This window comes from Pygoscelis adeliae, unplaced genomic scaffold (assembly GCF_000699105.1).
Source record: "Pygoscelis adeliae isolate BGI_AS28 unplaced genomic scaffold, ASM69910v1 Scaffold121, whole genome shotgun sequence".
Classification (NCBI taxonomy): domain Eukaryota; kingdom Metazoa; phylum Chordata; class Aves; order Sphenisciformes; family Spheniscidae; genus Pygoscelis; species Pygoscelis adeliae.
Genome location: NW_008824359.1, coordinates 2892862 through 2919951, shown reverse-complemented (window position 1 = coordinate 2919951; position 27090 = coordinate 2892862). Strand labels below are relative to the sequence as shown.

At 38.0% G+C, this 27090-nt stretch overlaps 1 protein-coding gene across 1 annotated transcript in view; it reads left to right on the top strand.

The window, feature by feature from the left end:
- The window catches only part of ITSN2 (intersectin 2), an 89577-nt gene that overhangs the window by 45779 nt on the left and 16708 nt on the right, over window positions 1–27090 (top strand). The window contains exons 10-29 of the mRNA XM_009319659.1: window positions 909–1046; window positions 1156–1241; window positions 2311–2573; window positions 3311–3460; window positions 3691–3831; window positions 4653–4740; window positions 5342–5481; window positions 6345–6425; window positions 8244–8380; window positions 10388–10833; window positions 11928–12049; window positions 14077–14252; window positions 14537–14681; window positions 15173–15378; window positions 16205–16269; window positions 17187–17356; window positions 17677–17722; window positions 17914–18035; window positions 19780–19876; window positions 20978–21169. Of these exons, the coding sequence (XP_009317934.1) occupies window positions 909–1046; window positions 1156–1241; window positions 2311–2573; window positions 3311–3460; window positions 3691–3831; window positions 4653–4740; window positions 5342–5481; window positions 6345–6425; window positions 8244–8380; window positions 10388–10833; window positions 11928–12049; window positions 14077–14252; window positions 14537–14681; window positions 15173–15378; window positions 16205–16269; window positions 17187–17356; window positions 17677–17722; window positions 17914–18035; window positions 19780–19876; window positions 20978–21169 (3011 nt within the window). The remainder of the gene's footprint in view (window positions 1–908; window positions 1047–1155; window positions 1242–2310; window positions 2574–3310; window positions 3461–3690; window positions 3832–4652; window positions 4741–5341; window positions 5482–6344; window positions 6426–8243; window positions 8381–10387; window positions 10834–11927; window positions 12050–14076; window positions 14253–14536; window positions 14682–15172; window positions 15379–16204; window positions 16270–17186; window positions 17357–17676; window positions 17723–17913; window positions 18036–19779; window positions 19877–20977; window positions 21170–27090) is intronic.

Sequence of the window (27090 nt, the reverse complement as noted above, 5' to 3'; positions counted from 1 at the left end):
CTGCCTTTCCTCTTCACCAGACCCATATCCCTCAGGACTGCCAGTGCAGTGGTGGCAGCCCAGGCTGCCTCCAGTCTTGACGTCGCTGATTAGCTCACTCGCATTGGTGACCATCAGGTCCAGTATCGCATCCCCTCTGGTAGGGCTGTCTGTTACCTGGCTTAAGAAGTTATCCTCAATGCATTCCAGGAGTCTCCTGGATTGCCTACAGCTCAACGTGCTACTTTTCCAGAAGATGTCGGGGTGGTTGAAGTCCCCCAACAGGACGAGAGCCTGCAGGTGCGATGCCTCCTGTAGCTGGAGTAAGAAGGCTTCGTCAATAGGCTCCCCTTGATCCGGCAGCCTGCAGTAGACACCAACCACAAAGTTCCCTTGATGATGGATTGTGTGGTTTGCCTTCTCCTTAGAGGGGGCAGGTGATCCTTTTCCCACCCATTGCAAGGTACTCTGGGGCAGCTCACGTCTTCCCTGCACTATCGAGAAGAAAGAAGGGGAAAAAAGAATTCTACGCGAAGGTTCCTGTTGTAGAATTTGATGTAGTTTTATATAATGTTTTCTTTTGCTTTAAAAAAGAAAAAGTGGTTTCTAGCATTTTGAGCTGGTTAAGAAGTCCTGGATTCTCTTTCCAGCTCTTCTCTTGGTGTTGCAATAAATTAAGAGATGTCTCTTAACCTTTCCTATCCTTTTTGCCATATTTTACGAAAACATCTGAATAGCAGTACATTATTAAACAAAATAATATCTCCTTTTATCAACTATTCATGTTGTTAATTGTAATTAGTTTTACCAGAACATTTCACAGGAATTCTCTATTTTAAAAATTATTTTTACAGTAAATTGTTTCAGCTATCATTTGTGAGTGATTGTGATGTTTGGTTCTAATTATTATTGCTGTTAAAACTGTGCAGGTCATTAGCTGATATTGATGGAGACGGACAGCTGAAAGCCGATGAGTTTGTGTTAGCCATGCACCTAACTGATATGGCCAAAGCCGGACAACCTCTGCCACTAACTCTGCCTCTTGAACTGGTCCCACCTTCCTTCAGGTATATTGCTGAGGGCAGTGAAACATAATATCTTTTCAATGGAAGTGTTTTAGACAAGGAAAATAACCGTGTTGTTTCTCTAACAATGGTGGGCTCTTTTTCCCTCCAGGAGTGGAAAATATACTGAAAATATAAATGGAACTCTGCCATCTTACCAGCCTATGCAAGAGGAGGAGCCACAGAAAAAACAGCCAGGTAAAATACCGTTCCCATTCTTAATGTATAGGGCTGTCTTTGAAGGGCACTGAAACCTTTAGAAAGTGGAAGACATAATCGTATCCCTAGGGAGCTTCATTTCAGGAGCTAGATCCCTTTTAACTTGGATGGTAGGAAGGTTGTTAAGTGGATGTAGTCAGCCTATTACATCTAATAGAATTGAGAAGGCAGAGATAGGGGCTATTTTTAGCTGTAGGAAAGGAAAAGTGTGCTGATTAATAATGTATTTTGGAAAAGAAATCCTTCATGGCCAAATACTGCTATGCTACTGCAAACTTTTTTTCAGTTGAAAGTTCCTGGCATTACTTTGTTTTGGACATTTTGAAAACAAGGGATTCTAATGTAGTTTAATTCTCTGAAAACTAGATGCAATTTGCACATAACGTAGATTCTACTATTGACTCCCTGATGCTACCAGCAAAGGTCTCTTACCTGCAAACTTTTTTCAGTTGAAAGTTCCTGGCATTACTTTGTTTTGGACATTTTGAAAACAAGGGATTCTAATGGTCTCTTACATGCACACTGCGAGACACGACTTGCCTTTCTTTTTGGAAGGGTGGTTGCTGGGAGGCTAAACCATTTCTTTGTATCTCTTCTTGTCCTATACTGCAGTAATTGAGCTTGATCCTGTTTTGGTTTTTGCTGTTTTTAACTCCAGGAGCTCTTACAGGGAACACCCTTAAAAACTAAGCTCTTTCTCTGTGTGTTAATGTTTCTTGCACAGTGGAAAACCTTTTTAACAGAAGATAGTCTTCTCCTAGCTTATAAAAGCTGTTCTTTTATGTTTCCTCTCAAATTCAAGTCATTTTTGTGGTCAGTTTTAAGTTACAACATCTTTTTTGCAATTGGAATAGACTTAGGAAAACTTAAAGGTATTTTGGAAGAGAAAAATAATACTTTAACAAATGCAAGATGCTTATATCATCCATGACCCAACAACCTGAGCTTGCCAAAAAGAAAGTTATCTATCTTTAGTGGCATAACTGAGGTACTTGTTTGAGAGCAATGTTTTGCACAGGACAGAAATAACTACCTTTCCTTATTTTAGTGACATTTGAGGACAAAAGGAAAGCAAACTATGAGAGGGGAAATATGGAGCTGGAAAAACGCCGTCAGGTCCTGTTGGAGCAGCAGCAGAGAGAGGCTGAACGTAAGGCTCAGAAAGAAAGAGAAGAACAAGAGCGAAGAGAGAGGGAACGCCAGGAACAGGAACGGAAAAAACAACTCGAAATGGAAAGGCAGCTGGAGAGACAGCGAGAGTTGGAAAGACAAAGGGAAGAAGAAAGGAGGAAAGAAATAGAAAGGCGGGAGGTTGTTTTCTTGAAATTATTTTTTAATGCTTTAATGTATATGTACATGCATAAAGTATCCACTTGACAGAGCATTCAGGATTTGAATGCTGGCTTTGATTCTGTCTCCTCGCATGGACACTGGCAGGTTGTCTTGGAGAGAGAACATCGTTTCTCTCTGAAATCATTGTGTCTGTTATAAATGAATCAAGTGGTACAGGTTGAAGATTTTCAGATACTGCATAGGACAGATGGGATTTTCTTGGACAGGTTTCTTGGATTTATGCAAAAATCTGTATACCAGATAAGATTGTACTGAATTCATAATTGGTAACATTTTGACAGTTGAACTTGAGACAAATGTGCTTCTATTGGTGTCTCAGTGCATGCATGACTTGCATGTTTTATGTAGTTCTGTGAAATACTCACAGGAGGTTATGAGTTCTGTCTGTCAACATGCTCGTTTATTCTAAGTATAATAAGTATAATATAATAAGCAGTATTCTAAGAGCTTATTTCTAAGAAAGTCAAACAGACTTTCTCTCTGAATTATGTAGCTTTTCTTCATCCAGAGTTAGGAGCATGGTTACGGGATCACATCCTCTGTTCTTTGATGCTGAAGTATGTAAGAGCACGTTACAGAAGACAATATGTTGTGTTGCTGTTATGCTATTTAGAAATAGAGCACATTATATTCAACCATGGTCTCTTGAGTTCTGCATCTCCATTGTAATTTAAGATAATGTAACTTTTCTGCAGGCAGCAAAGCAAGAACTTGAGCGCCAGCGACGATTGGAATGGGAGAGAATTCGTCGCCAAGAACTTCTTAATCAACGTAACAGGGAACAAGAAGAAATTGTCAAGTTGACCTCTAAAAAGAAGAGCCTTAATCTTGAATTAGAAGCCCTGGTAAGACAGAAATTTCACTATGCATCTTGAAATACAGTATTTTAAAGTATGCAAATCTTAGAAGCTACATTAATGGCCCAGTAGGAGTTTCACTCTATTTTGAATGAGCAATCTAAAGCAGGTATTTTGGGTTGTTTTAAAAAATCGATAATGAACTAAACTGCCAACAGGTTTAGTGCAGAAGCGTTTTTTGCAGTATATGGTATAATTTGTCTTCGATTTCTTTCTAGACGGACAAACATCAGCAAATCTCAGGCAGATTGCAAGATGTTCGAAGCAAAAAGCAAATTCGAAAAACTGAGCTGGAGGTTTTAGATAAGAAATATGACCAAGGAATCATGGAAGTTAAGCAACTACAACAACAGCTTCAGGTATATAACTTTCTGTTAAGCTTGTAGTTTTCCTTTACTACCTATTCTGTGTTTCTGTGATGCTGTTGATAATACATCCCCATAGGGAGGAATAGTCAATCAGTTTGATTATAGCGGAGAGAGGAAGTCGGCAAGGCTGTCAACATTGCAGAGGTTTTTAGTTTTATTTGTGGTGGTAAAGAAATGATTACATGTGCTACAACAAGCTGATAGTTGAATGAGGACCGTTGTCACAGCCTCAGCTATTATTTTATGAACCAATAATAGTGACTTCTCTTTAATTGTGAGTTCTTTTGTGGCTCCAGACTCAAATTTTTATGAGGAATGTTTTCCTGTATGCAGAGCAAGTTGGTCTTAGGGCTGAATTATCTCGCTGCTCTTTTTTCTTTTTTTCCTCTCTTTGAGTAGCAAGACATGAATTATTTCAAATCAGTTGACTACCATAAATCATCCTGTACTATATTTTTATGTAATGCTCCTGCACATCAGGGAAACTTCTTTTCATGTTCCTGTGTGTCACAGAAAGTTACTGTTTGGGCTTGGGGCAGTCAAATGTTCTCATGATAATATTTACACTTTTAGCATGTCTGTTCATTTTTTTTTTCCAAGCTGTGTTTAAATGCTTTTGGGTCAAAAAACATTCAGTTTCAATAGTATTTATATTGAGAGTATAGAAGTCATTTTTTCCTCTACCCCATAATGATGACTTGCATCCACATTTCATTAACATGAGTTGAATTTATGTGTGAAAATTCACCCATTTTTACTTACTGTTTATAAACAATACTAAAAATTTGTTATGTTCTCTTTAATATCTACAGGAGTATCAGAATAAACTAATCTATTTAGTTCCTGAAAAGCAATTGTTAAGTGAAAGAATTAAAAACGCTCAACTTGAAAACACTCAGAGTAAGTGCCTGCGAATGAATTCTCTTCTGTTTGCTTTGATGGCTTTTCATCACTTGTAAAAAAGGCTGAAGGATACAGAGGTGTTAATCACACCTTCACTTTTACATCTTTTCAGTTAGTGCCATTGTAGCATTGTTTCATCTGCATTTCATTATTTCCTTCATGTTCTAAATAAGGGGCAAACACATTTTCACGAGAAAGCACAGATTTTGCTTGAAACTCTATTTATACAGACTACGCAGCCCACAGATATTATTACACCTTGTCTTTTTTTGGTAGTGTAAACTCAAGGGAGTTAATTTATGTAAAATTTCCACTAGTCTTTACATCAAATCACACTAGAAGTCCCTAGCTAAAGAAGTTTGCTATGAATTGGTCTGATATTAAAAACCAACTTGCAATTTATTCTCTATGTATTACATGTCATGCCTCTGTGTCCCAGTTAGGTGTTGGGCCCACTTTGTGCTGTATGGGAATAGAAAGGTAAATCAAGGAATTTTTGTGAGGAAAGAGGTTGGGACTGTGTGTATATTAGGAAAAATAATAAAATAATTAGTGAAACGATAAATCCTTGTAAAATTGCTTGTCTTTCCTTACACAGGTACAGGAATCGGTTCAGTGCACAAAAAGTCCCTAGAAAAGGAAGAATTATGCCAAAGACTTAAGGAACAACTAGATGCCCTTGAGAAAGAAACTGCTTCTAAACTTGCTGAAATGGCTGCATTTAACAGTCAGCTTAAGGTACATCTGTTCTCTAAATACTTAGTCTTAAACTGGTAAGCAGTATCTTTATTTCTTCATCCAGTCATAAAGATTGGTGGCACTTCTACCAGGCTCCCAAAAAGCTTCTTCCAGCTTTCCATGTCAAATAAGAACTAGCAAAAGTCTTGGAGTAAATAGTGCAATAAAAATGCATTTAAAACTATTGCTAACGTACTAAAATATGAACTTCCTGCTAATCATTGCTTTGCATGAATCAACTGTTGCTCACTCAACTTTTGCCTTCTAGAATTTATTTTGATTTAGAATTGAAGTTTTTCAGGCCCTTGCAAATTCTGTTCTTACAGTACTGAGGTTATATTGGCTACTATTTTTGAATTGTGGACTGAACATTTAACTTCTATTGAAAGAATACAGGGGTTTGTAGCACATTGTACAAGATCTGCTAGCAGACTTCGATATCGTCCTGAAAGTAAGCATAGACCAGTTATTTGTGTAGAAGTTAAGAAATATCGACCACTGGCCCTGAAGGCCTTTTTGTTGCAGAGGCAACTCTTGACTCGCCTAAAAACGCATGCAACTCTCAGATAGGGTAGCATGCATCCACTTAACTTTATTTACCAGCTTACTCCTAGAGGCACTGATGTGAACTTTATTCTTAAGTAATGGATTTATGCTGGGCCAACGTGAGGGCTCTGCACTCTCCAATAAAAAGAATGCAAGAGCAAAATTTGTAAACGTTTAAGACAAGGATTTTTAGTTACTTGTTTATTGCATGGCTTGCTGTGTTCAGTGGCTGAATCCACCATTTAGTCTTCCCTAAAATATGTTTTTCAAAATACAGTGCAAAGATTAATTGGCTTTTTATCTGCCTTATCTTACAGTGTGAGAATATGGATGATTCTGTTCTTCAGTGCCTTTTGTCTCTGCTAAGCTGTCTCAACCACCTCTTCCTCTTACTTAAGGTTATTTTCTAATCTTTGGCTCTTTTGGTTTTTAATTATTTCGCAATTTTTCTCTGCTTACCCTTTCTGTTTGGATGTACAACTTCTGTTAAATAAATTTAAATAAATAAAATAAAATCAATAGACTCCTTTTCTTTCTGCTAGCTTTTATATCCTCTTAAAGACTTAACATTTTCTTACCTGCTTAGAAAGCTGAACTGCAAAATACTGATAGCCATTTTATTTCTTAACAGGCTATGTTCACTAAGTTGTTTTACCCAGATACTTTTATTTTTAGTTAAAGTAACATCAACCAAAAAAATACTGTCTTAGATGGAAACAGTGTCTTCTCCCACCTTTCCACCTGTTGCTCTCTACCTGTCTCGCTATGCCTGTATCCATACATCTTAAGCTGTGAGTCAGGTTAATGAATTCTCATTCGAGTTTGAGTCTAGAAGTAGCATCAATGCCCAGAATATGACATATGATATGGCAAACGCAATGCTATTAAGCCTCCAGATTAACCCAATACTAAAACCTACTTGCTGTTTTTTCTCAACACTGCTTTTGTCTGCTGGGGTCAGAAATCTAACTTTTGATTTTTTTATTCTCCCCCTCCCCGCCCCCTGCAAATTATGCTCAGAATTACTTAACTGACCTTTCCATTTTACATAAGGGTTATTCTTCCTTAAATCAAAATACAAGAGTTTCTGTAATGCAATTTTGTTTCCATAGCGATCCTCAATTTCTATGCAAAATGAGAAGAAAAAGTGTTCTCAGCTGAATATGTTAAGGGAAAAATAGTAGTCAATTGTTTGGTTTAGTTTGTTGCTACAGAGACTTTCACTGACAGAAATCTTGTTATCTTGCCCTTTTCATGTAAATTACGCAGTATCTCTTAGGCAACATGATTGTTGGTAGAGGTGCATATTGTAGTGGGAACAGATCACTCTTAATTGCTTTATTTGCATTTATGAGATCAGATATGAAAAGTCAGGGTATACCTGTTGCATTGCTCAGTCTGTATCAATAGAATTCCTAAGAAAAAATAATGTAGTATCTTACAGATGTTTTGTAACATGGTGAAGTACAATCTAAATTAATTCTATTGTTGATTATTTTTCTTCTGTAAATTTAATTATCCCAAAGATTCATGCTGATTTTCTGCTGTGAAAAAGTTTGTTATGAGAGAGAGATGAAACAGGAATTGAAGGATGTGTTCGAAAGAAAAAGAGCAAAATTGTGAAGTTTACAAACAATAGGAAAACTCCAGTCTGAGTTAGTGTCTTTAAGCTATGGCTTCCCACAGTGGTAAGCTTGCAGGATATTTTTATAAAGTTTTTCTGATTTAAATATGGGACTAGTCATTCAGACAGCATCACAAAGGCGAACACCCTACTGAAGGGATGCGTTCTCAGGTTTATGGTATTGTGTTGGCTTTCAGTTGAAGTCTGCCTCCTCGGCAAATGTGTCTTGTAGTTATTCAAAATATGTTTCATTGCCTTCTGTGTCCTTAGATAATATTGTGTTTGAACACTCAGTTTTATATCTTCCCTTCTCCTCTGTCATATTTGCCATTTCGAACAGGTGCATGACTGGAAGTGCTCTTGGAAAGCCTAAGTTACGTCAAAGGCTTTGCAAACCTGCCAGCTACTTTTATGCTTCTACGTCTGTTTATTTGACTTTCTTTACAGTGACCTCCAAGGACTATTAATGACTTAATATTACTTTGTCCATTTGTATTAAAACCTGGTTCACAAAGCATTAAAATGCCTGGATGCTTTTCTCGAACGATTGGCTTTATTCCTTTTGACGTACTTTGTTGTCTTTTCTCATTAGGACTTGAGAGAAAGTTACAGTACACAGCAGTTAGCCTTGGAGCAGCTCCACAGGATCAAACAGGACAAAATAAGAGAGGTAGAAAAAAGAAGAACTGAACTTGCACAGAAAAAGCGACTGGAAGATGAGGCTGCAAGGTACCATGTCTGAACGTATCAGCGTTGCAGTTTTTAAAGCAAAAGAATGCTGTGGTGACTTTAAGACACTGACTGTAATAAGCAGGAGGTTTAATCAGTAAAAATATATCCTAGTGAGTTGCCTCAGAGAAAATGTTTTATATGGAGTACCACTGATACAAGATGGTTTGAATTTCCTCTTTCCAATCTGTTTTTATCTTCTTTAAAAAAAAACAAAACACACCTTATAATTCAGATAAACCATGTAGTCACTTTTGCTAATAAGATTTTTAGCTCCTTTAATATATAATCCTCACACGTTTAAAATTCCTTGTTTTCTGCCGTGTGTTGCTGGCCTTCAAAAGATCTGACCTATTTTCTTAAAAGCACTTCTGACTGAGTAGGTACTAGTTTTTTATCACGTATATCCAGACAATTGTGAGATTGATACTTAAGACAATAGGAAGGGCATTGACTGCTTAATTCCTATGTTAATCTTGGAAGCTGGACAAGTGAGCAAGCTTTGAGTTTTAAATTTGGTTCCCTTTTTAAGAGGACAATGAAAAAACTCAAATACATGTCTGAGGGGATCGTCCCTTCACGTATATGGTCCTGGTTTTGCTCAGCCCAGCCTTATATCAAGCACTCAAATTTCTACTGTTCTGAGCTCTTGGTTTCTCACGGTCTTGTTCTCAATTAGTTTTGTTTTCCTTTGTTTCACTGATTAAGAAACCATAGTTTCTAGGGTTTGATTCTGGCTGTCTCAAGATGCCCTCTCTCCAGACCTTCTGCTATCAGCTGCCTGTTTTGAGCTTAGCAGCCCTGGATTGAAACAGTACCAGAGAGGGGGTGGATGGGCGCTCTCAGTGGGCCAGTCCTCAGCTCTGGAGTTGCTTTGGTGTACTAGTTTTGACTTCTCATTCAGAGAATTGCTCTGGTTTGTCTTTTTAATTTGAGAGAGATTTTCTTTTTCAGTGATTCATATTTGTTTTGACTGTTTTTAATGAAGCAGAGCTAGTGACCTTGTAGTATGTGTGATTCATGGTCTTAACTCACAACAGCATTTTTCTACAACATTGTGATGGAGTCTCGTAACATTTGTGACAGTCCCGTTAAGAGAACCATATGCCACGTGTATAATGATGTCCCGTTAATTTTTCTGTTGAATATAGCTATCTGATAGGGTAACAATATTACTGCACAGCTCTACCAGATCCTGTCACGTGCTTGAAAACACAATAAAATGACCATCAGATTAGTGGACCTCCCACAGTGATTTGATGAAGCAGTCTCGTCTAGGCGTGGTCCTTCCTCAACAACCTCTTCAGAAGGTGGCCCAAAGGGTTAGGTCTGCTCTTTTCAGAAGAAAGGTCTCGACAGCTGAAATACAATGATTTTTAAGGGTGTTGAATTGGATAATAACCTCTTTGGAGAGATGAGGCACAGGGTAAAATCTGAATAATTTCAGAGAATACAGTCAGATTTCCAGATTCTGTCTGGTGAAGAGTGTGGCAGTGGCGGGGATAAGTGTATTGAATAGATTACAACTGTTGAAGGCAAAAAATTAAAGCAGCAAGGATCAGTATGCAAAAGCTATTTTTATGTATGTACCAGACTGAAATTTTGTTATTAGTCTGTTTGAAAAGCTTAGTTTCTGATCGTGAGATTTGGATACTACCTTGGTGGACAGCTTAAAACCACCCTTGTTCAATTAACAGATCACTTCTTGCTCATCAGGGATGTAGGTGAGCAGAAGTGCTTGTGGAGGCACTGCACAAGCAACCATGTGGCAGTGTTTCTATACCAAGAATTCTAATCCATTTGTTATTTATATGCGAAATATACTGGCACTCATGTTAAGATGAAGCACGATCTTCTGTGGAAGAGCTTATTGCCCAGAGAGAAAAGCAGTTGATATCATAGTTGATATCAATTTTACTTAAAAGTGCAGTCGATTACTCTGTGAACATGATCTCATTCGGTTTTATCTGAATGTTCTCTCACTCCTCTCTCATTCTTTTCTTTCAGAAAAGCAAAACGGGAGAAAGAGAACCGGTGGCAGGAAAATATCCGAAGGGAAGAGGAAGAGAAAAAGAAGCGATTGGAGGAAGAACGAATGCAGGAAAAAGTTCAAGAAAAGCTGAAAGCTGAAGAAGCAGTTGCTCTGATGAGAGAAAGGGAAAATAAACAACAGCTTTGTTCAGAGGAGGAGAAAAATAGGCAAGCCACGATCTTGAGGGAAACAGAACAACAAAGGCAGAGGCAACTGGAAGAAGATAAAAGAAAGCAAGAACAAATTGCAAAAGAAGCTGAGGAGAGGCGTAAGCAGAACGAAGAAATAAAGAAGGTAAAAGAAGCGACCAACTCTCAAGAGGTGGAGAAACGCACTTCTAAATTAAACACAAATGAGAAGTTTGCAGATCTGTTGAAACCAACAGAAGGTAAAAGTCTTAAGCCACCCTGGAAAAATGAAGGTAATCTTGGTCTGTTAGATTTTTGCTTTAATGGTTCTTATTTTCCTGAGCATCATTTCATTCTTTAAATATATTATTGTTAATGTGACACTATGGCAGGCTTATTGTCTAAAATATTATTTAAAAAAACCCCAGCAATGTTCCATGTCTTTAGTTAGTTATAAATCATCCTGTTAACTTAGGTTACTTCTGTCAGTGTTCAGGACCTATGTTTCTGATGACAAATCTTCCAGTGATCACGGCCGACAAATCACAGATGCTGAAAACAGTAATACTTTAGCTTTTTTGGCCTGCACTTTCTGTCATTAAAGCAGAATGCTAATATGGAGGAGTTTGTGCAATGATGAGTGGAGGGGCAGGTAACGCTCAGCGAAGTGATTTATTAACGTTGAAATCTAGTTTGTTTCTGCATTACTCAATGCGTTATTCAATGCCTCTTATTAAAAAGCAAAGAACTGAAGTCAACCTAACTAAAATACTAGTTTAACAATATTTTCGCTAAAGGCAGTTTTGATTAGTTCCATCTTTCATTAGTTCTTGTCGTTTTTTATTAGCCACTTTTATCACTGAGTTCAGCAAGAACCAAATTAGAGCAGCACTGAAAGGTATTTGCACACCTCAACTATACCTTGTAAAACATTCACTGTTAGCAACATCAGTCGCAGACTTGGAGAACATAGATACAAAGAAAATAGAAATTGTGGTATTTTAGGTTTCTAAGTAAAATCCTCACTGCCAGTAGCAGTGGTATCTTTTCAACTTGGAAAATTATAATTGTGTTAAACAAGACTATATTAAAGCACTGGCTTAGCCAGAGCGCTTTGACAAGGAAAGATGAGAACGTAAAGATGTCATTTTTTCACTTCAGAAGACAATGCATTTTATTGCCTGTGTTGCGTTTACTATGATTAGCATCGTATGCATCCTATCAGCCTGTTGTAGCTAGTGATCTCCTTTGATACTTGCATAGTGTCTTTGGGGCAAGAACAGTTCTTTTCTTATATTCATACCTGATGCTTAGAATGGTGGGGCTCCAACTAAGTGGGTGTCTTTCAGCTGTATCAAAATGGTAACTAGTTGCCTTATCTTTTCAGGCAATGCAGTTAGCGTCTCAGAGTCTAGGAATTCAGTTGCCTTGGTAAATTACAGAGCTTTATATCCGTTTGAAGCAAGGAATCACGATGAGATGAGCTTTAATACTGGGGATATAATTCAGGTAAGATTTGCTATTGACATTTACCTTGCAAAAACCCAACCCCGCATCCCCAGCCTTGAGATACACCAGGGTCTTAAGTGTCAAAAGCATTATTTTGATATATTTTAAGACTTACTCAAAATTTAAATTTGGTTGGGGTTTTTTTTGTTTGTTTGTTTTTTAACGGGTGAAATTAGGATTAGTTCAGCTAAAACCTTTCTTTGGATCTTGCACATCCTAGAGGTGTTGAGAATCTGTTTAGAATAACAATAGTGAACTCTAAACATAAACTTTCTGAAATCAGTTAATCAGGAATGATGTAGTTGCTGCAGTTCATCGTAGTGTACAGGTTGGCCTTTAAGTGTCTACTTGAAATACGAGTGTAGAAAATAGAGACATGGATGGCTACATAAAATGACAAAAATTATTAATGCCATTTCAATTCAAATTAAACAAACTAATTATTTAACGAGTAGATGTGAAAGGTTCTTCTGAATCTTAATAGCATTTTCTAATGTATTCTTAGCATAGTCTTCTGCCTCTTATTGGCTGGTCTGTGGTAAATGCTCCTTCAGGCAGATATCTATAGTAGTTTATTCTGTGTCCATTCTTTGTAGCACTTCTCTGGATTCAGCTGAACATGCTATCTATAATGTTACAGCAGGACCATAAGATTGGAAATGTCTTCTGGCTTCTCAGTTGAAATCTGTGTTACTTCATGTAATTTTAACACTTGGCAGCATACACGTTTTTGAAAGCATGTGCATTCGGGTGGACTTTTGAAAACTGATTTACAACTGTGGTAATACAATTAATATATATGTTTCTAATACATAAGTCCATATGGTTCCTCCTCGTTCAGATTACAAGTGTGAGGTAGGTGATAAGGGAGAATTTACAAAGCAATGTGGTACAAAATATTAAAACACTTAAGTATTAGCCTTCAGTTTGACAGTGTTAAATCATTTATTTGCATTTTCATACCAGTGAAGCATGGAAGAGGGAACAGAGAAGTAGGTTTTGTTTTGGCTTCCTTCTCAGATATAATTAACTGTGTCATTTACCTACTGATAACTTATTTTAGAAATAGGCTAACAGCTGCCGCCTCCTCCTCCTCCTTCTCCTCTTATACCCCAAACCTCAACTAAGCTAACTAGCTGATGGTATTTGATGAGCTGCTAATTTTAAGCTAATTTTGACTAATTTGCTAATTTGCAGCATAATGGAGACTTCAATATTGCTATGAATGTTTAAGGATGCTGTTGGCTGGGTGCCGGTCTCTTCTCTCAAGTAACAAGCGATAGGACAAGAGGAACCGTCCTCAAGTTGCGCCAGGGGAGGTTTAGATTGGATATTGGGAAAAATTTCTTCACTGAAAGGGTTGTCAAGCATTGGACCAGGCTGCCCAGGGAAGTGGTGGAGTCACCATCCCTGGAGGTATTTAAAAGACGTGTAGATGTGGTGCTTAGGGACATGGTTTAGTGGTGGACTTGGCAGTGTTAGGTTAATGGTTGGACTTGATGATCTTAAAGGTCTTTTCCAGCCTAAGTGATTCTATGGTTCTAGTCTATGCTTAATCGTATAGTGCATAACAGAATTTTTGGACATGTTTTGGATGCAGTCAAACGACAATTGTATCTGTAAGCAGAACTGCAGCAGTTGTTTTCATGCACTGCTGGGCTCGCCAGCCGCTGCCTCTTGGCTGCACATTCAATAAAATACAACACAATGCACTAAATTTTTGGCAAGCCAGAACGGCTCCAGGCATAGTACACGGTCCCCAGTGTGCATGGTTGGGGCCCATTTGAAGGAATATAATGTCTTTGAGGCCTGTCTCTACCTGTGTCTAAAAACAGTGCAATTGCATCATCACCCTGTTTCTTCAACAGGGCAAAATCAACACAATTCTGAAAGGGAAATGCTGATCCTTGTGTGAGTGCTGCTCACGCTGTTCAATTCAGAGTGCCAGCAGGTGCTGATGCACTAAATACCCTGTTTGTTTCATGCTGCTAATTGCGTTTTCTTTGTATTTGTCCTCCTGTCCATAGGTTGATGAAAAAACTGTGGGAGAGCCTGGTTGGTTATATGGGAGTTTTCAAGGACATTTTGGTTGGTTTCCATGCAATTATGTAGAAAAAATACCAGAAGGAGAAAAATCTTTATCTCCTAAGAAGGCCTTACTTCCTCCTACAGTATCTTTATCTACTACCTCAGCTGCTTCAGAGTGAGTTTTCGTTATGTTTGTGTTAAAATTGCTTTTTCTAAGTTTAGCTAACACATAATGTGCTGTATAGTTTCATTCGGTGTTCGTTTTTAAAATATAAATGCAGAAAACTTATTGAAGAACCTACCTGAAAGTCTTGGCTTGTAAATTTTAAGTATTTGATAGTCTGCTTCGCATTGTGTAGAATATCTGTTTTATATATGTTAAAACAAAAGTGATTCTGCTTGAGGTACTTTTGAAATAAAAATTGTGGTGTGTTAAACATGCCTGTATTCAATTTGCAGACCACTTTCACCGAGTAAATCCACAGAAGAATCTGATTACCAAAACATACCTTTTTCTAGCCTGAATGTTAACACAGCATGGCAACAGAAATCAGCTTTTACTCGCACTGTGTCCCCTGGATCTGTTTCACCCATTCATGGACAGGTATGGAGAACTTGCTGTATATTAAATTGACATTGATTAAACTTATTTTAAAAAACAAACAAACAAAACCAGATGAAACCACAGCTTGTCTAATACTGGGTGCACCGAACAGTCTAGAGGATAAAGAAACTAGTCTGAATTCTCCACTAGTGTGCATTGACATAATTCCATGCGTTTCCATGGACCAGTGAGTGAGGAGACTCACGCAGTATGTTTCTTAATTCTATAATAATTTTCACCTGTAATTAGACACAAGATATTTCTAGCAAATAAGAAAGAAAGTTGAGAGATTGTTCCTGAGTCAACAGGTTGTATACAGCAATGTAGAATGTTGTTGACCAGACAACAAATTATTCAGCCAACACTTAGGAATGAAATTGCTTAGATTGCAGTTAAAAGAGACGTCACTGGATGGCTGGTTGGGTTTTTTTAACACTTGCACCAATTTGGGATAGTGTGGTCGATCAACATCTCCACTTCTGTCTTAACAGGGGCAACCTGTCGAGAACTTAAAAGCACAAGCACTTTGCTCTTGGACTGCAAAAAAAGATAACCACTTGAATTTTTCAAAAAATGATATCATTACTGTCCTGGAGCAGCAGGAAAACTGGTGGTTTGGAGAGGTACATGGAGGAAGGGGTTGGTTTCCAAAATCTTACGTCAAGCTGTTACCTGGGAGTGAAATCAAGAAAGAGGAGTAAGTATGACTTTTGGGTTTGTTTTATTCAACAGTTTACAAAAAAAGGTGGGTTTAGAGTACAAAATTCTTGCAGTGCAGAATACAAATACTGTTAAAATTTACACCGTGCCATTTTAGGCTTTTATTATTTCATTCTGGCCAGCCAAGTGATGTTGGGCTCACTACTGTGTAAACAGACAGTCTTCCAAGGCTGAGTGCTGTGAAAAATCAGTGGTGTTAGGTTATTCATCAAGTGCCAGACTTTGTTTTGGTTCATTACCGAGTCAGCTCTCTTGCAGTGTAGTTGCTTTCTGCCTCTGAAGGTGCCAATTTCTAATTGACCTACAAAGAATTGTAAACTCATAAGGTGCGTCTTGCAGAAATAGTGTATTTTTACTTGAAAAGATCATTATGTCTATTCTAAAGCTGCAAGGTAACTGTTCAGGTAATAATTCAAAGTCTGGTTTCTTCTGGGATGGGCTGCACCATTGTGTGTGAATTGTTCTTTTCATGTGTTATGATAAAAGTTCTTAGAAATTCTCTAGAATGAGAGAATTTAGACAAAATCTTTAATTTATACTCCTTTTGGATAGCATAATTTGCAAATATCCCTTCTCATCTTTCATCACTTTTTTTTTCGGTAAGTGGTGTGCTCTTGGATGCCATTCATATCTTAAATATCAGTAATACCTGTCACTGTTTGACAGTCAGGAAAGTCTTTGCAATTAGTTTAGAGGCAATACCAACTTTGAGATAACCAAAGTGAGCTTAGTCTCATCCTAATAAAGAGATTTGTTCTTGATCAGCCTTCTTAGTTACTCAAACTTTTTTTTTCTTTCTGCAGACCAGAAGCTATTTATGCAGCTGTAAACAAAAAGCCTAATACACAGTCTTACGCAGCAGGAGAGGGTAAGACAGCATGAAATATGCTACTTAATGATACAGTCTGTTTCTGCTTAATGGCATGTGAATAAGCTTAAATATGTGACGTTTCTGAGCAGGCCTTTTAATGCTTGTCCAAAAGATACAGTGCAAATGTTGAGCTACTGTTACGAGAATTCTAAAACAGGAACTTAAGTAAAGCTTGTAACTAATTCAGGTTGAGCACAGACATGGGTTTTGGTTTTGTTTCTAAGACTTTTGCTCGAGCATGAATTTATTTCTGAAAACTTAAATATGTCTCATACCCCTAAGCCGAGTTCTCTTTCTGCTGTTCTCTACTGTCTTATGCTGTACTGTAGAGACATGAGAAGGGATTTTTAGTCTCCTGAGTGTGGATCATTCTCTTTTAATCAGCAGGGAGTAGAGAAAACAAATACTGCTGGAGAAAAAATTGTGGGAAGCACTTTCTAAGCCTTTTAATCTAGTGTATCTCCATGCTTCCCCAATTATATTTTAATTCCACTTCTGTTTTTTCATTTTTGCTGTGTTAGTCAGATAAGAATGGCTTTAATCAGGTTTAGGTGTGGAATATACATGCTTGCTGTGAAACACAGAGGTACTTAATGCAAGAGATGAGTTTTCAAGCTGTGGTCTACAGGCCTCTGCTGATCCGCAGGATGATCATAGTGTAGTAACTCTCACTGTGCCAAATCATCTATCTGTACAAAGTTGTGTACCTGTCGTTCAGAGTTGTACACATGAGGCGAGATGTGATTTCAATCAAGCAAGTAGGTAGGTTGATTCACAAACTTGTGAGGACATGATCCATGTTATGAGCACACTGATGAACGCTGATATCAAAGATAGCTTTACTTGCATCTGACATACTTTTATTCTCGTATCTGAAACTATTGTCGTCTTCTTTATATATGCTGTTTGCACAGAGTATGTTGCGCTCTATTCATATTCAAGCTCTGAGCCCGGTGACCTGATTTTCACGGAAGGTGAGGAAATCCTAGTGACCCAGAAGGAAGGGGAATGGTGGACCGGGAGCATTGATGGCAGAACTGGAATCTTCCCCTCCAATTACGTCAGACCAAAGACAGATCAAGAAGTGAGTTTGTATTCCGAGAATTAACGCATGATGCTTTCTCTCAATTTTATTGTATTACTGGTATTGATATCTAGCTCTTAGACAGTGATTTTAAGCAGAGGTTTATGTGCTTGACAGAAAAGAAAAGCCTAGGTAGTTTGAGTGCTAAATCAGTGCTCTAGCCACAGTGTCACACTGTCTCGCTCCATACTGGATGGTATTTTGTTAAATACAGGCTCAAAATGAAAATCTTCATGTGCTTTTCTGTCCGCATGCTTAAAGTTGGTGTAGACTCTACTGGTTTTATTGCACATTAAAAGATGATTGTTGTATCTTTGTAGGCTTCTAGTAATGCTGGCAAAACTGGAACAATAAATAAGAAACCTGGTAAGTGTGTGATAACTTTTTAACATTTAGGTCTGTTTCTTAAGTGACTATGAGCATTTAGGTTCATAGCAGTGTTTTAATGGCGGCTAATGTGCTTAGCTGCAAGATATGTACCAGGATATTTCTGTGGATCTAGCTCCTACTGAGCTAGACAAAAAATAACAAATGCAATTAATATATTATCTTTTCAGAAATTGCTCAGGTTACTACTGCCTATGCTGCCTCAGGAACTGAACAGCTTAGTCTTGCTCCAGGACAGCTAATACTTATTCTGAAGAAAAATGCTAGTGGATGGTGGCAAGGAGAGTTGCAGGTAATTATTGAAGGAGAAATAATTATGACTTCATGAATGGCAAGGAGGTGATCTTGGGTTTAATTCGAGAAAACAACTAAGTACAGTGTTCTAAAAGCTGGCTAGAAAGTTATTTTCATCTTGTATAAACCGTATTTGGGGAAAAACAAGTTTTTAATTAACCCTTGGCTTGCTGGGGTTTTCGTTTGTTTTTTTGTTTTGGGGGTTTTTTTTGGTCACAGAAAATAGTAAAACTGTCAATGAACATGTGCATGGGAGGGGGAAGAGGGATGTCGACAGTTAATAAATTGGTTAGGATTTAATTGGTAAAACATTAAATTGTAAAATTATTCTAATGAAAGAACAGGAATTCTTGGAAGTTGGAGTTGGAAGCTAGTTTATTGTGAAGGTTGCTGTTCCTACTTTTCTCCTTTCCCCACCTAGTGACGAATTTCTAGTCCCAAGGGTTGAGGGTACTGTTACGTGGCTTTCTTCTTAAACCATAGTTGATATTTTGACTCTTGGAGCCCCATGGATCTTGTCCATAATAGCCTTCATCTTTGCAACCAATGCAAAAAGTTAAATCATGATCTTATAATGTCTCTTTGTTACCCTTTTCTTTAGCTGAATTTTAGCTGAATCTTCAGCATTAGCCTGAATTTAAACATGTTACTTCCAAAACTGAATGCTATTTCCAATACTGGGATTGAAAAGCACAACAGAAAGTTCTGTCCCCTTAATATCACTTAATTGGCCTTTCCCAAGGTATTCTACAGCTGCACGCCCTCCGTTTCAAGTGAATACTCTTGTTAACACTCATCTTCCTTCTCCAACAGTTAGAACAGGGCTGATCTAACTATTCAGCATCTCTTTTTAAAACCAGCCTGCTTTACAGATACAGGAGGAGAGATCACAGTGAGCAAGTTGAGAAATTGCTGCACTGAGTTTCTGTGAATTAACAGCAGTGGAAAATTTATTCATAGTATGTGCAAAAAAAAAACCCAAACAGCAAACAATGAATAATTTGTATTTTAAGAAAAGTAGGCCCAGTGCTGGTTCAGGAAGAAGCTTCAAAGAATTTAAAAAAAAAAAAAAAAAAAAGTGAGGGAAGGGAAACTAAGATATGTAATTGTCAATTCTTGTTAGTTTGAGTTTCTTTTTTTGTAATAGAGCTCACTCTGCAGTTACTGCTTTCTAAAATCTATGCTCGCTTTTACATCCTGACTTTTTTGTGCACTCTGAAGTATATTTGTTTCTTCAGTGTGTGCAGAGATCATCTTTACCTGTGGGACTAAAAAAGGAAAGACTAAAAAATGAGGAAATTCTTTTCAAACCCTCACGTGCTGTACTAGGTAGGAAGTGATACCAAATAGGTCAGGGTTTTCAAAAGTAGCTTATGGTAATCGTTACCTCTGTTCTGGGAATCTCGTTAGAGACTCCATATATGATGCATAAGTGGAATGTTCGTAGAGCACATTTTCAGCCCTACAATTAAATTGTGCACTGAAATAATTAGCTGCGCTTGAAAATTTTGGATTAATACATTTGCCAGCACATATTAGGGTGCAGCTTTATTTGAATTGGGTTGTTTTATCCTTTAGCCAGATTTTTTCCTTTAGAGATCTGTTTAGTATTTAGTTGGTGTTTGGAAGCCTGACTTTTTGTCTTTTGTTGGCAAAACTGCGTGACATATTTGTTGCGTTTTTTCCAGTCTATAGGCTATTTGGCTTCTTAATTGTGTAATAACCATTTTAAACATTTACAGGCAAGAGGGAAAAAGAGACAGAAAGGATGGTTCCCTGCCAGCCATGTGAAATTACTGGGTCCGAGCAGTGAAAGAACCGCATCTGCTGCTCCCTCAGGTGAAAAAAAATTATGACTTTATATTTCATTTAGAGTATTTTATGTAACTGCTTCAATTGGTCAGATACTAGTCTGAATTACAAAACGAGCGTAATATTATGTTTAATGGCCGTATCTGATTGTGGTGTCACTGTGGAAGGTAAAGCCCTAGTCAGAATCTGGGTCTTTTGACAGACTTGTCCGTTCAGCTCTTATCTCTGTCCAAGAAAGGTAAAATCTCACAACTTCTTAATCAAAACAGTTCTTTGTGGGGTCCCTCCCTAGCGTATACAATCCTCTACATACCTTACAACAGAAGGTCTGTCATACGAAGACGTTTATATCCAGAAATCTCTGAGGATCAGCAGTCCACCTTCTATGGCAAGAGCTTTTTAATTTTGCTGAATGCACTAAGAGCCACACTCTTCTCATTTGGAAACTCTGTGTTTCCAAATGCTAGCAAAAATCTTACAGAAAACTAGGAATCATTGACAAACACCTTGGAATTACATGCACTGCGCCTTATAAGGAGGGAGACTAAGCAAATTTCCACTAGATTTTTCCATTTGAATGGCCGGGTACAAATGAGATTATTTCACAGAAAAGGAGCTTTTTTTGGTTCTGCATGCTTAAATTGTGCTGTTCTCCACAGCTACGATTTGCTTATACAACAGCTTCCTGGGTATTACTGGACAAAACTTCCCTTTGACTAAACTAGCAGCTCACGATTAGCTAATGCACATTTCCTCTGCCTTCGCCACGTTTTTCTCACAAGTATCAGCTATGAGATAATGAAACTCACTTTCTGTTCCCAGCCAGTAAAAGAGATAGAAGCGTACTTGATTGTATTTTAAAATGTTTAGAAGGTGAATGGATGCTATACTAACTTGAATCAATTCACTATATATAAAGTGGGGAAAAAAGATTACCGCCTGGCCCAATTAAAAAAAAGTAACAGAAAAGGGAGGACAGTTCCACGTCAAGATAAGTTCATGTGGCATTTTTCTTATGTAACGGTGTATGTGAAATTGTTGTTTCTTTCCTGTGGTTATGTAAAACACTCAAAAACAGTCTTAATGCTTGTGTGACAGTGTTCTGCTATATTTGTTTTTTCTTCACAGTGTGTCAAGTGATAGCGATGTATGATTATATGGCAAACAATGAAGATGAGCTCAGTTTCTCCAAAGGGCAGCTTATTAATGTACTGAGCAAAGATGATGCTGACTGGTGGCAAGGAGAAATCAGTGGTGTGACAGGTCTCTTCCCCTCAAACTACGTGAAGATGACCACGGATTCTGATCCAAGTCAGCAGTGTAAGCAACTTTTATTTTTTATTAATTTTGTTACTTTATTTCAAAGGTGCATTGCTATTCTTCTGCTTTGTGTTTAGAATTCGGAGTTCCAGGCATCAGCTGAATTTATTGGTACTTTAAATACCCTTTCTTTAAATACTTTACTATAGTACTAAGTACTTTAAATACCTTTCTATTTAACCTACAAACAACCAGCACATTACCAACCAGCCAGTGTGTGATAGTAAGAGTGCTAGGGTGAGCTAAAATATTAGGTTTGGTAGGTGTTCCCCTTCCACTGCAGGTGCTGACGTTTGATAACTGCCACTGGCTGGGAGTCAGTGCAGGCATACTGGGCTCGATTATAGAACTTCCTCGAGTTTTATAAAATACGAAAACGTGTCTGCTGTAGTCATCTTTAACTTATATTTAAACTATTTATCAGTTAAGTAAAAGTAGCCATAGAAAGGATCGGGAAAAGATTCTAGCATTAGCAAGTGATCTATCCTATGGTAAATACGCATGTCCTGGCTCCCAGCGAGCCAGCTCTCATCCAATTCTGAGAAACAAGATATGTATCAAAACACACATTAAGCTGAAAACTATCAGCAGCAGGCTGAGAACTGAATGCTAGTATATACACCTATCTGACAGTGAAAATTCTCTCTCTTTTTCACATGTAAACACAGTAAAGGTTCCTGGTGTCTCCCCTCACACGCACACCCCGTTTTTTTGGCCGCTCTCCCCAGAGAAAATTACCACCATTTTTACTCCCTCAGCTTTTCATCCTGGGGCACTGTGATTAAACCAACTTTTCTATCAACCCATGACATCAGTGGGTTTGGGAACATACCTTGATGTAAAAGGTGCTCCTTTGACATAACAAGCCTTGTCCCTTCACTTACTATTTTTTCTCTAGGCGTTATTTGTAGTTTTCTCAGTATAAAAACGTGCATCCAGAAGCCTGGCTGAGGCAGACTCTTAATAGCCTGTAGCTAGTGTGTGGGACCAGTTTGCACTTAAGATTTGATCAACACAGTTGTGTTCTTACAGAAGAATTCACAAACTTTGGTAATGAAGGTACAGCTTGGATTGGAAAGTTAAAATGTTTTCCCTGGGTAGCTTGTTATGGTACCTGGGCAAAATACAGTATGCACCATTCTTGAGGTTTTCTTTTTAGCTAAATTACATCTGTGCGTACATTTTTGGTAACACATTGATTTTTTTATTTTTTTTATTTTTTTTTAAGTGCCTCTGGCTGGTATGGCTGTGATGTCAAAAACTTCTGCATTTAGATTGAACTGAACATTCTTTCGATTAGGCATATCTAAATCATTAAAATGATCCTTTGAAAGTTTTGTGTTTTTTTCTTTTTTTGTTTGAATACAGACAAAAATCTCAATTTTGAAGAAGTAGCATAGACTAAATCCAGATGGCCTATAAAATTAAGATTCTGGCTGCGTATTAAAACTTTCTGGATTTTCAAAAATTATAGAGATATTAGCTTATCACACCAGGTGTGCTTCCATTTAGAGTTACATAGCTGAGTGTGGTAAGTGCAAGATGATTGCTGAAAATCAGTGGTACGTGCAAAAGCAGTGCTAAGATCAGGTTCTAGTTGGAAGCATTTGATGTGATGATTAAGTTTTTCTCATTGTTTGCTGATATGTCACTAGGCTGTCTTCTCAGATTTCAATGTTGTGGAGTAAAAATATTTCCATCCACATCAAATTGTGGCTGTGTGAACAGAATTTTCCTTTGAAAAGTACACTGGCAAAGGTCAGCCAGTGGCAGTCAGATGAGCAGATGTGCACCAGGTCATCTGTACGTCATCGTTAAACTTTTGTCTACGAAATAGTCTGTTTGCTGTGAAGCAGATCTACTGGTGCTTAATTAACAAAATCCGCCTGTTGGTGAATGAAGAATATGTTGAATTATTTTTTTTTTAAATTCTCTGAGTATTTCAAATAAGCTAGTTTGTGTATCATTTTTGTGCTGGTATTTGCCACTTTTTTGTGATATTAAAACATACGCATTTGGAAACTTCAGGAAAAATCCTGCTTAAAGTCCAGAGCCTGCTCAAAACCAGCACGGCTTGTTAGCTCGAGCGCAGCATTGTGCAAATACCGTTACACAGATCTCAGCTGGGCTACTTTCATATGGTGTGAAGTCTGAGCTAGTGAGTTCTGTTAGCAGTGAGCTAGTGCTGTACCATTCTTCTGTAACCCGAGAAATATTTAAATACGTACTGACTGAACTTTCAAATTTGCTTGGATTTCCTTAAAATATTTTTGCTCTTATTTAAATATAGTGCAGAAACTATCAGTAGTATTCTTGAGAAATCACTAAGGAATTGTCCCACAGAAATGTTGATGTGGCCCTCTAGGGACCAGCTTGGAGATATGACAATATAATTTTAAAAATGCATTGTTATATTTCAAAGAATTATTAATCTGAGTATTGTAATGTTTCTGTTGAAGAATAGCAGTTTTTCCCACTGTCTTTTCTAGATGGTCAAATGTAATGGTATTTAATATTTAAAAGGGAGCAGGCAGATTTGGTTTACTCAAATAGGTTTGCGGCTTAGGAAAATTCTGCTTTTCCCTCAAATTTAAACTCTGTTATATGGACCACCTTTGTATCCAGAGTCTTTCCTGGGACTTACTAGGTACAGCTGTAATGGCAAACTTCCCTAGCAAAGAAGGAACTTAGGTCAGCGAGATGTTTCTTCTCTTAGGTGGCTGAAATAGCTCTCTGAACAGAATAAGCTGTGCTGACAAGATCGCTTTTCCTGTTGGTGTAGCTGCACATCCTGGCATAGGGTCTCTGCAGGGAAAAAAAAATAAAATCAATTAAGGGTGTCGTAGGTCTGTCAGCAGGTCTCTTAAATACAACTGAGTCCTGGTGATTGCAGAACACAGCGTACTCGAGTATTGAGTCGTGCTCTCAGTGACCTTGGTGATGGTTAGATTTATTCATGTTTTAATGACATTTTAATAGCCCTTATTCTAATGTTTGCACAAAAGTCATCATAAGGAGTAAATAAGATATGCAGGAGGTTTCAAAATACAAACAGCTATAGATTTTAAGTAAAGGAATATGCATAATCTCATCATCTTCTGTTCTTTGTTGAGTGTGTACTCAACCATTCAGGGTCACATCTTTTGTGTATTGCCAGTACCCGTCTAAGACATGTCTATCGGGTTTTCTTCCCAAGGAGTGTGTGAGGCGGGGCAGGCATGGTGCACTTACCACTTCACAGTTCTTCCTGATGGCCTGGTCTGGAGATAATTTTGTCGTTTCAGCCAGTCTTCGTCTGCCTTAAACAGTTGCTCTTAGAAACTTGTTCTCTCCTTATTTGTTGGCTTTTTCAGTGGGATAGCTTTTTTCAGTTTGTTTTCTTATCCATGGGACAAGTCGGAGCCTTGTCTTTGTATTTTCTTTTGTTGAGATTTTCTCCCCTCCCATACCTCAGATGGAGGCAAGACAGATGCTCCAGCTACATCTGCATACTTGGTTGCTGGATGTCTCCTAGTGTTAGAGATCTGTTCATCTCTCGGAGACATTCTTGCTGAGAGCTGGACAACTCAGCCAGGTGGACATACCTGTGCTCAGTGTGCAGAGGCTTCTAGTTCATCTTATCTGAGGTATCTCATCTCCCTTTGTGAGACTGGTCTTTCATAGAGCTGAACGTTGTACCATTTCTTTCTACTCTAATGTACGTATAGTTATTGTTTCTGTTCACTCTTTTTTATTAGCCCAGCATTGCCACAGTTCCTCAGGCATCTAAGTTACTCCTTCAGGTGCTCAGACGTGAGCTCCAGGTAGTCCCCACAGCCTGATAAGCACCTCCTTCCCCCATTTAAACCTGCCTGCTCTGCCTTGTGCCAGTGCAATGGCTAAAGTTGGTTAGACTGGGAACGGATCCTCTCTCCGTAGGCTGTTCTTGACACGCGTATGACAACGGTGTGGATTTCCTTAGGTACAAACTTGATGTTTATAGTAATACCACTAGATCTACCTAATTTTTTTCCTCCCCAAACCTTACTTGTAGATGTGACACGTTAGAGACATGAGGCAAGTCCTGTCCTTTCAACAACAAGGATCTGTATTTCCAGAAGTTTATCTCCATGCACAAAAGACCATTAGTAATTCCTGTCCACCACTGTCTAATGAATGAAGCTGACCGATTTTTCAAGGGCGTTCATAGTGAAAAAACAACTGAACTGACATGCTCGTGGCAGGTGCATTTCTGTGTCTATATGTGGACAACACATTTTGAAGTTCTCTAGTTATTGCCAAGTAGCTTCTCTTTATGATTATGGAGTAAGGGTTCGTGGTATCAGTGGCTTTGAGGTGTTGCATGTTGCAGGTCCACATTCATTTTTTAACACATGAAGATTAATAATTTATTCTAAGATTTTACTCAACAGCTCCAGAATTTTACCCTTTTTACCGAGGATCAAATACGAAATCAGTCCCTTAGTTCGTAGTGACATAGTCATTTTGTATTTCTAAAACTATTTGGTGAATGTCAGTCAGGCTTGATAAAGCTTCCAGGTTGAAATCCTGGGGTCTGGAATAGTCTCCGGATTGCCCACAAGGTGTGTGCAGCGACAGCCCATGTCATACATCTGCCTTTAACCTGACTTTGCAGTTCCTCTTCTAGACCGTGTAGACCTTGGTTTCTGATGGGAATATTGAGTTATGTGGTACGTCCTACTTCATGGACACATACTTACAAGAGACAAGGTTTCATTTAATTTCAGGCTTTGAACAGAATCGAACAGGTTAATTTTTATGTGCCAATACGAATAAATTCCATTGAGACTTTTCCTTACAAGTTTATTTTTTATCTGATTTTCTAATGTCTCATTACAAGTTTCTCAGGAGAAATCCTAGCTTTGTTGAAATCTCAGGGAATTTTGCCATTGCCTTTAAAAAAGCCCTAGGGCTTGACCTTGAGTTGTTGAGTCTACATAACAGAAGTCTTCCTTGGGAATAAACTTTCTTCTTCAAGTGAATCAGCTACAAGTGTTTTTCAGAGTCAGTGATGGCTGGTCTCAAGTACTTAAAACTGTGTGTTTATAAATATGAAATTGCAAGAGTAGAAGCTCGTGATGTCTGTTTTCAGGAGGTTGAATGTTAGTCATTCCTTTCTGACCTTCTTGGTGTTGTTCTGTCTTTATCCATAGAGCTCATATGTTTCACTCTTCAAATTTATGTTCATTTTATCCTTCATTTTTTTTTGTTTTTTTTAGGACCCAATGTTGTCTTCCAGTGTGAAAGCACCTCAGAGACCCACTATCCAAGTTTGACTGTAGCGTGGAGGCAGGGTGGCCAGCCCTGCTCACGTATCTCTGACACAATCCTTTTGCTTCGTTTGAACGTTAGATCCAGTCAAGAAATTAGGTTTTTGTGGGTTTTCTTATAATTTACGGTTACAGTTGATTTGTAAAAGCAGAAAGGATAGTGGGTCTTTGTGTGGCTTTCACTGCTGATCATTCTTGTTTCCTTTAGTATTTTTCTTTGGTATTGATAATCGTAGATCATTAGCATGCATATCAAGTTATCGTTTGCATGGTGGGATTGCAGACACACAAAGACCCACTATTTGCACAGTTTATCTGAGCTGTTTTGAATGGGCAGTTGTGTTCTTTGAATGTTGTAATGTACATACTTTGCAGAATTAAAATGTTCGCTGATTATTGTTCTGATGGACTTGATTTAATCTCTTACGTATTGAGCTTTTAAAATTGGCAGCCTACAAGGCTCATCCAGAAAACAAGCCCTACCTGTCTCTGCTGCTGACAGTCACTGTGATTACAAACGTGCTACAAGATCTAAGATTCAGATCTGGTGCAGTCCATCCAGCCTTTTAACTGGGGAAAGAACTATTAAGCGTAGAGTGGAGGATATTTTTATTTTTTTTTCTTCCTTCA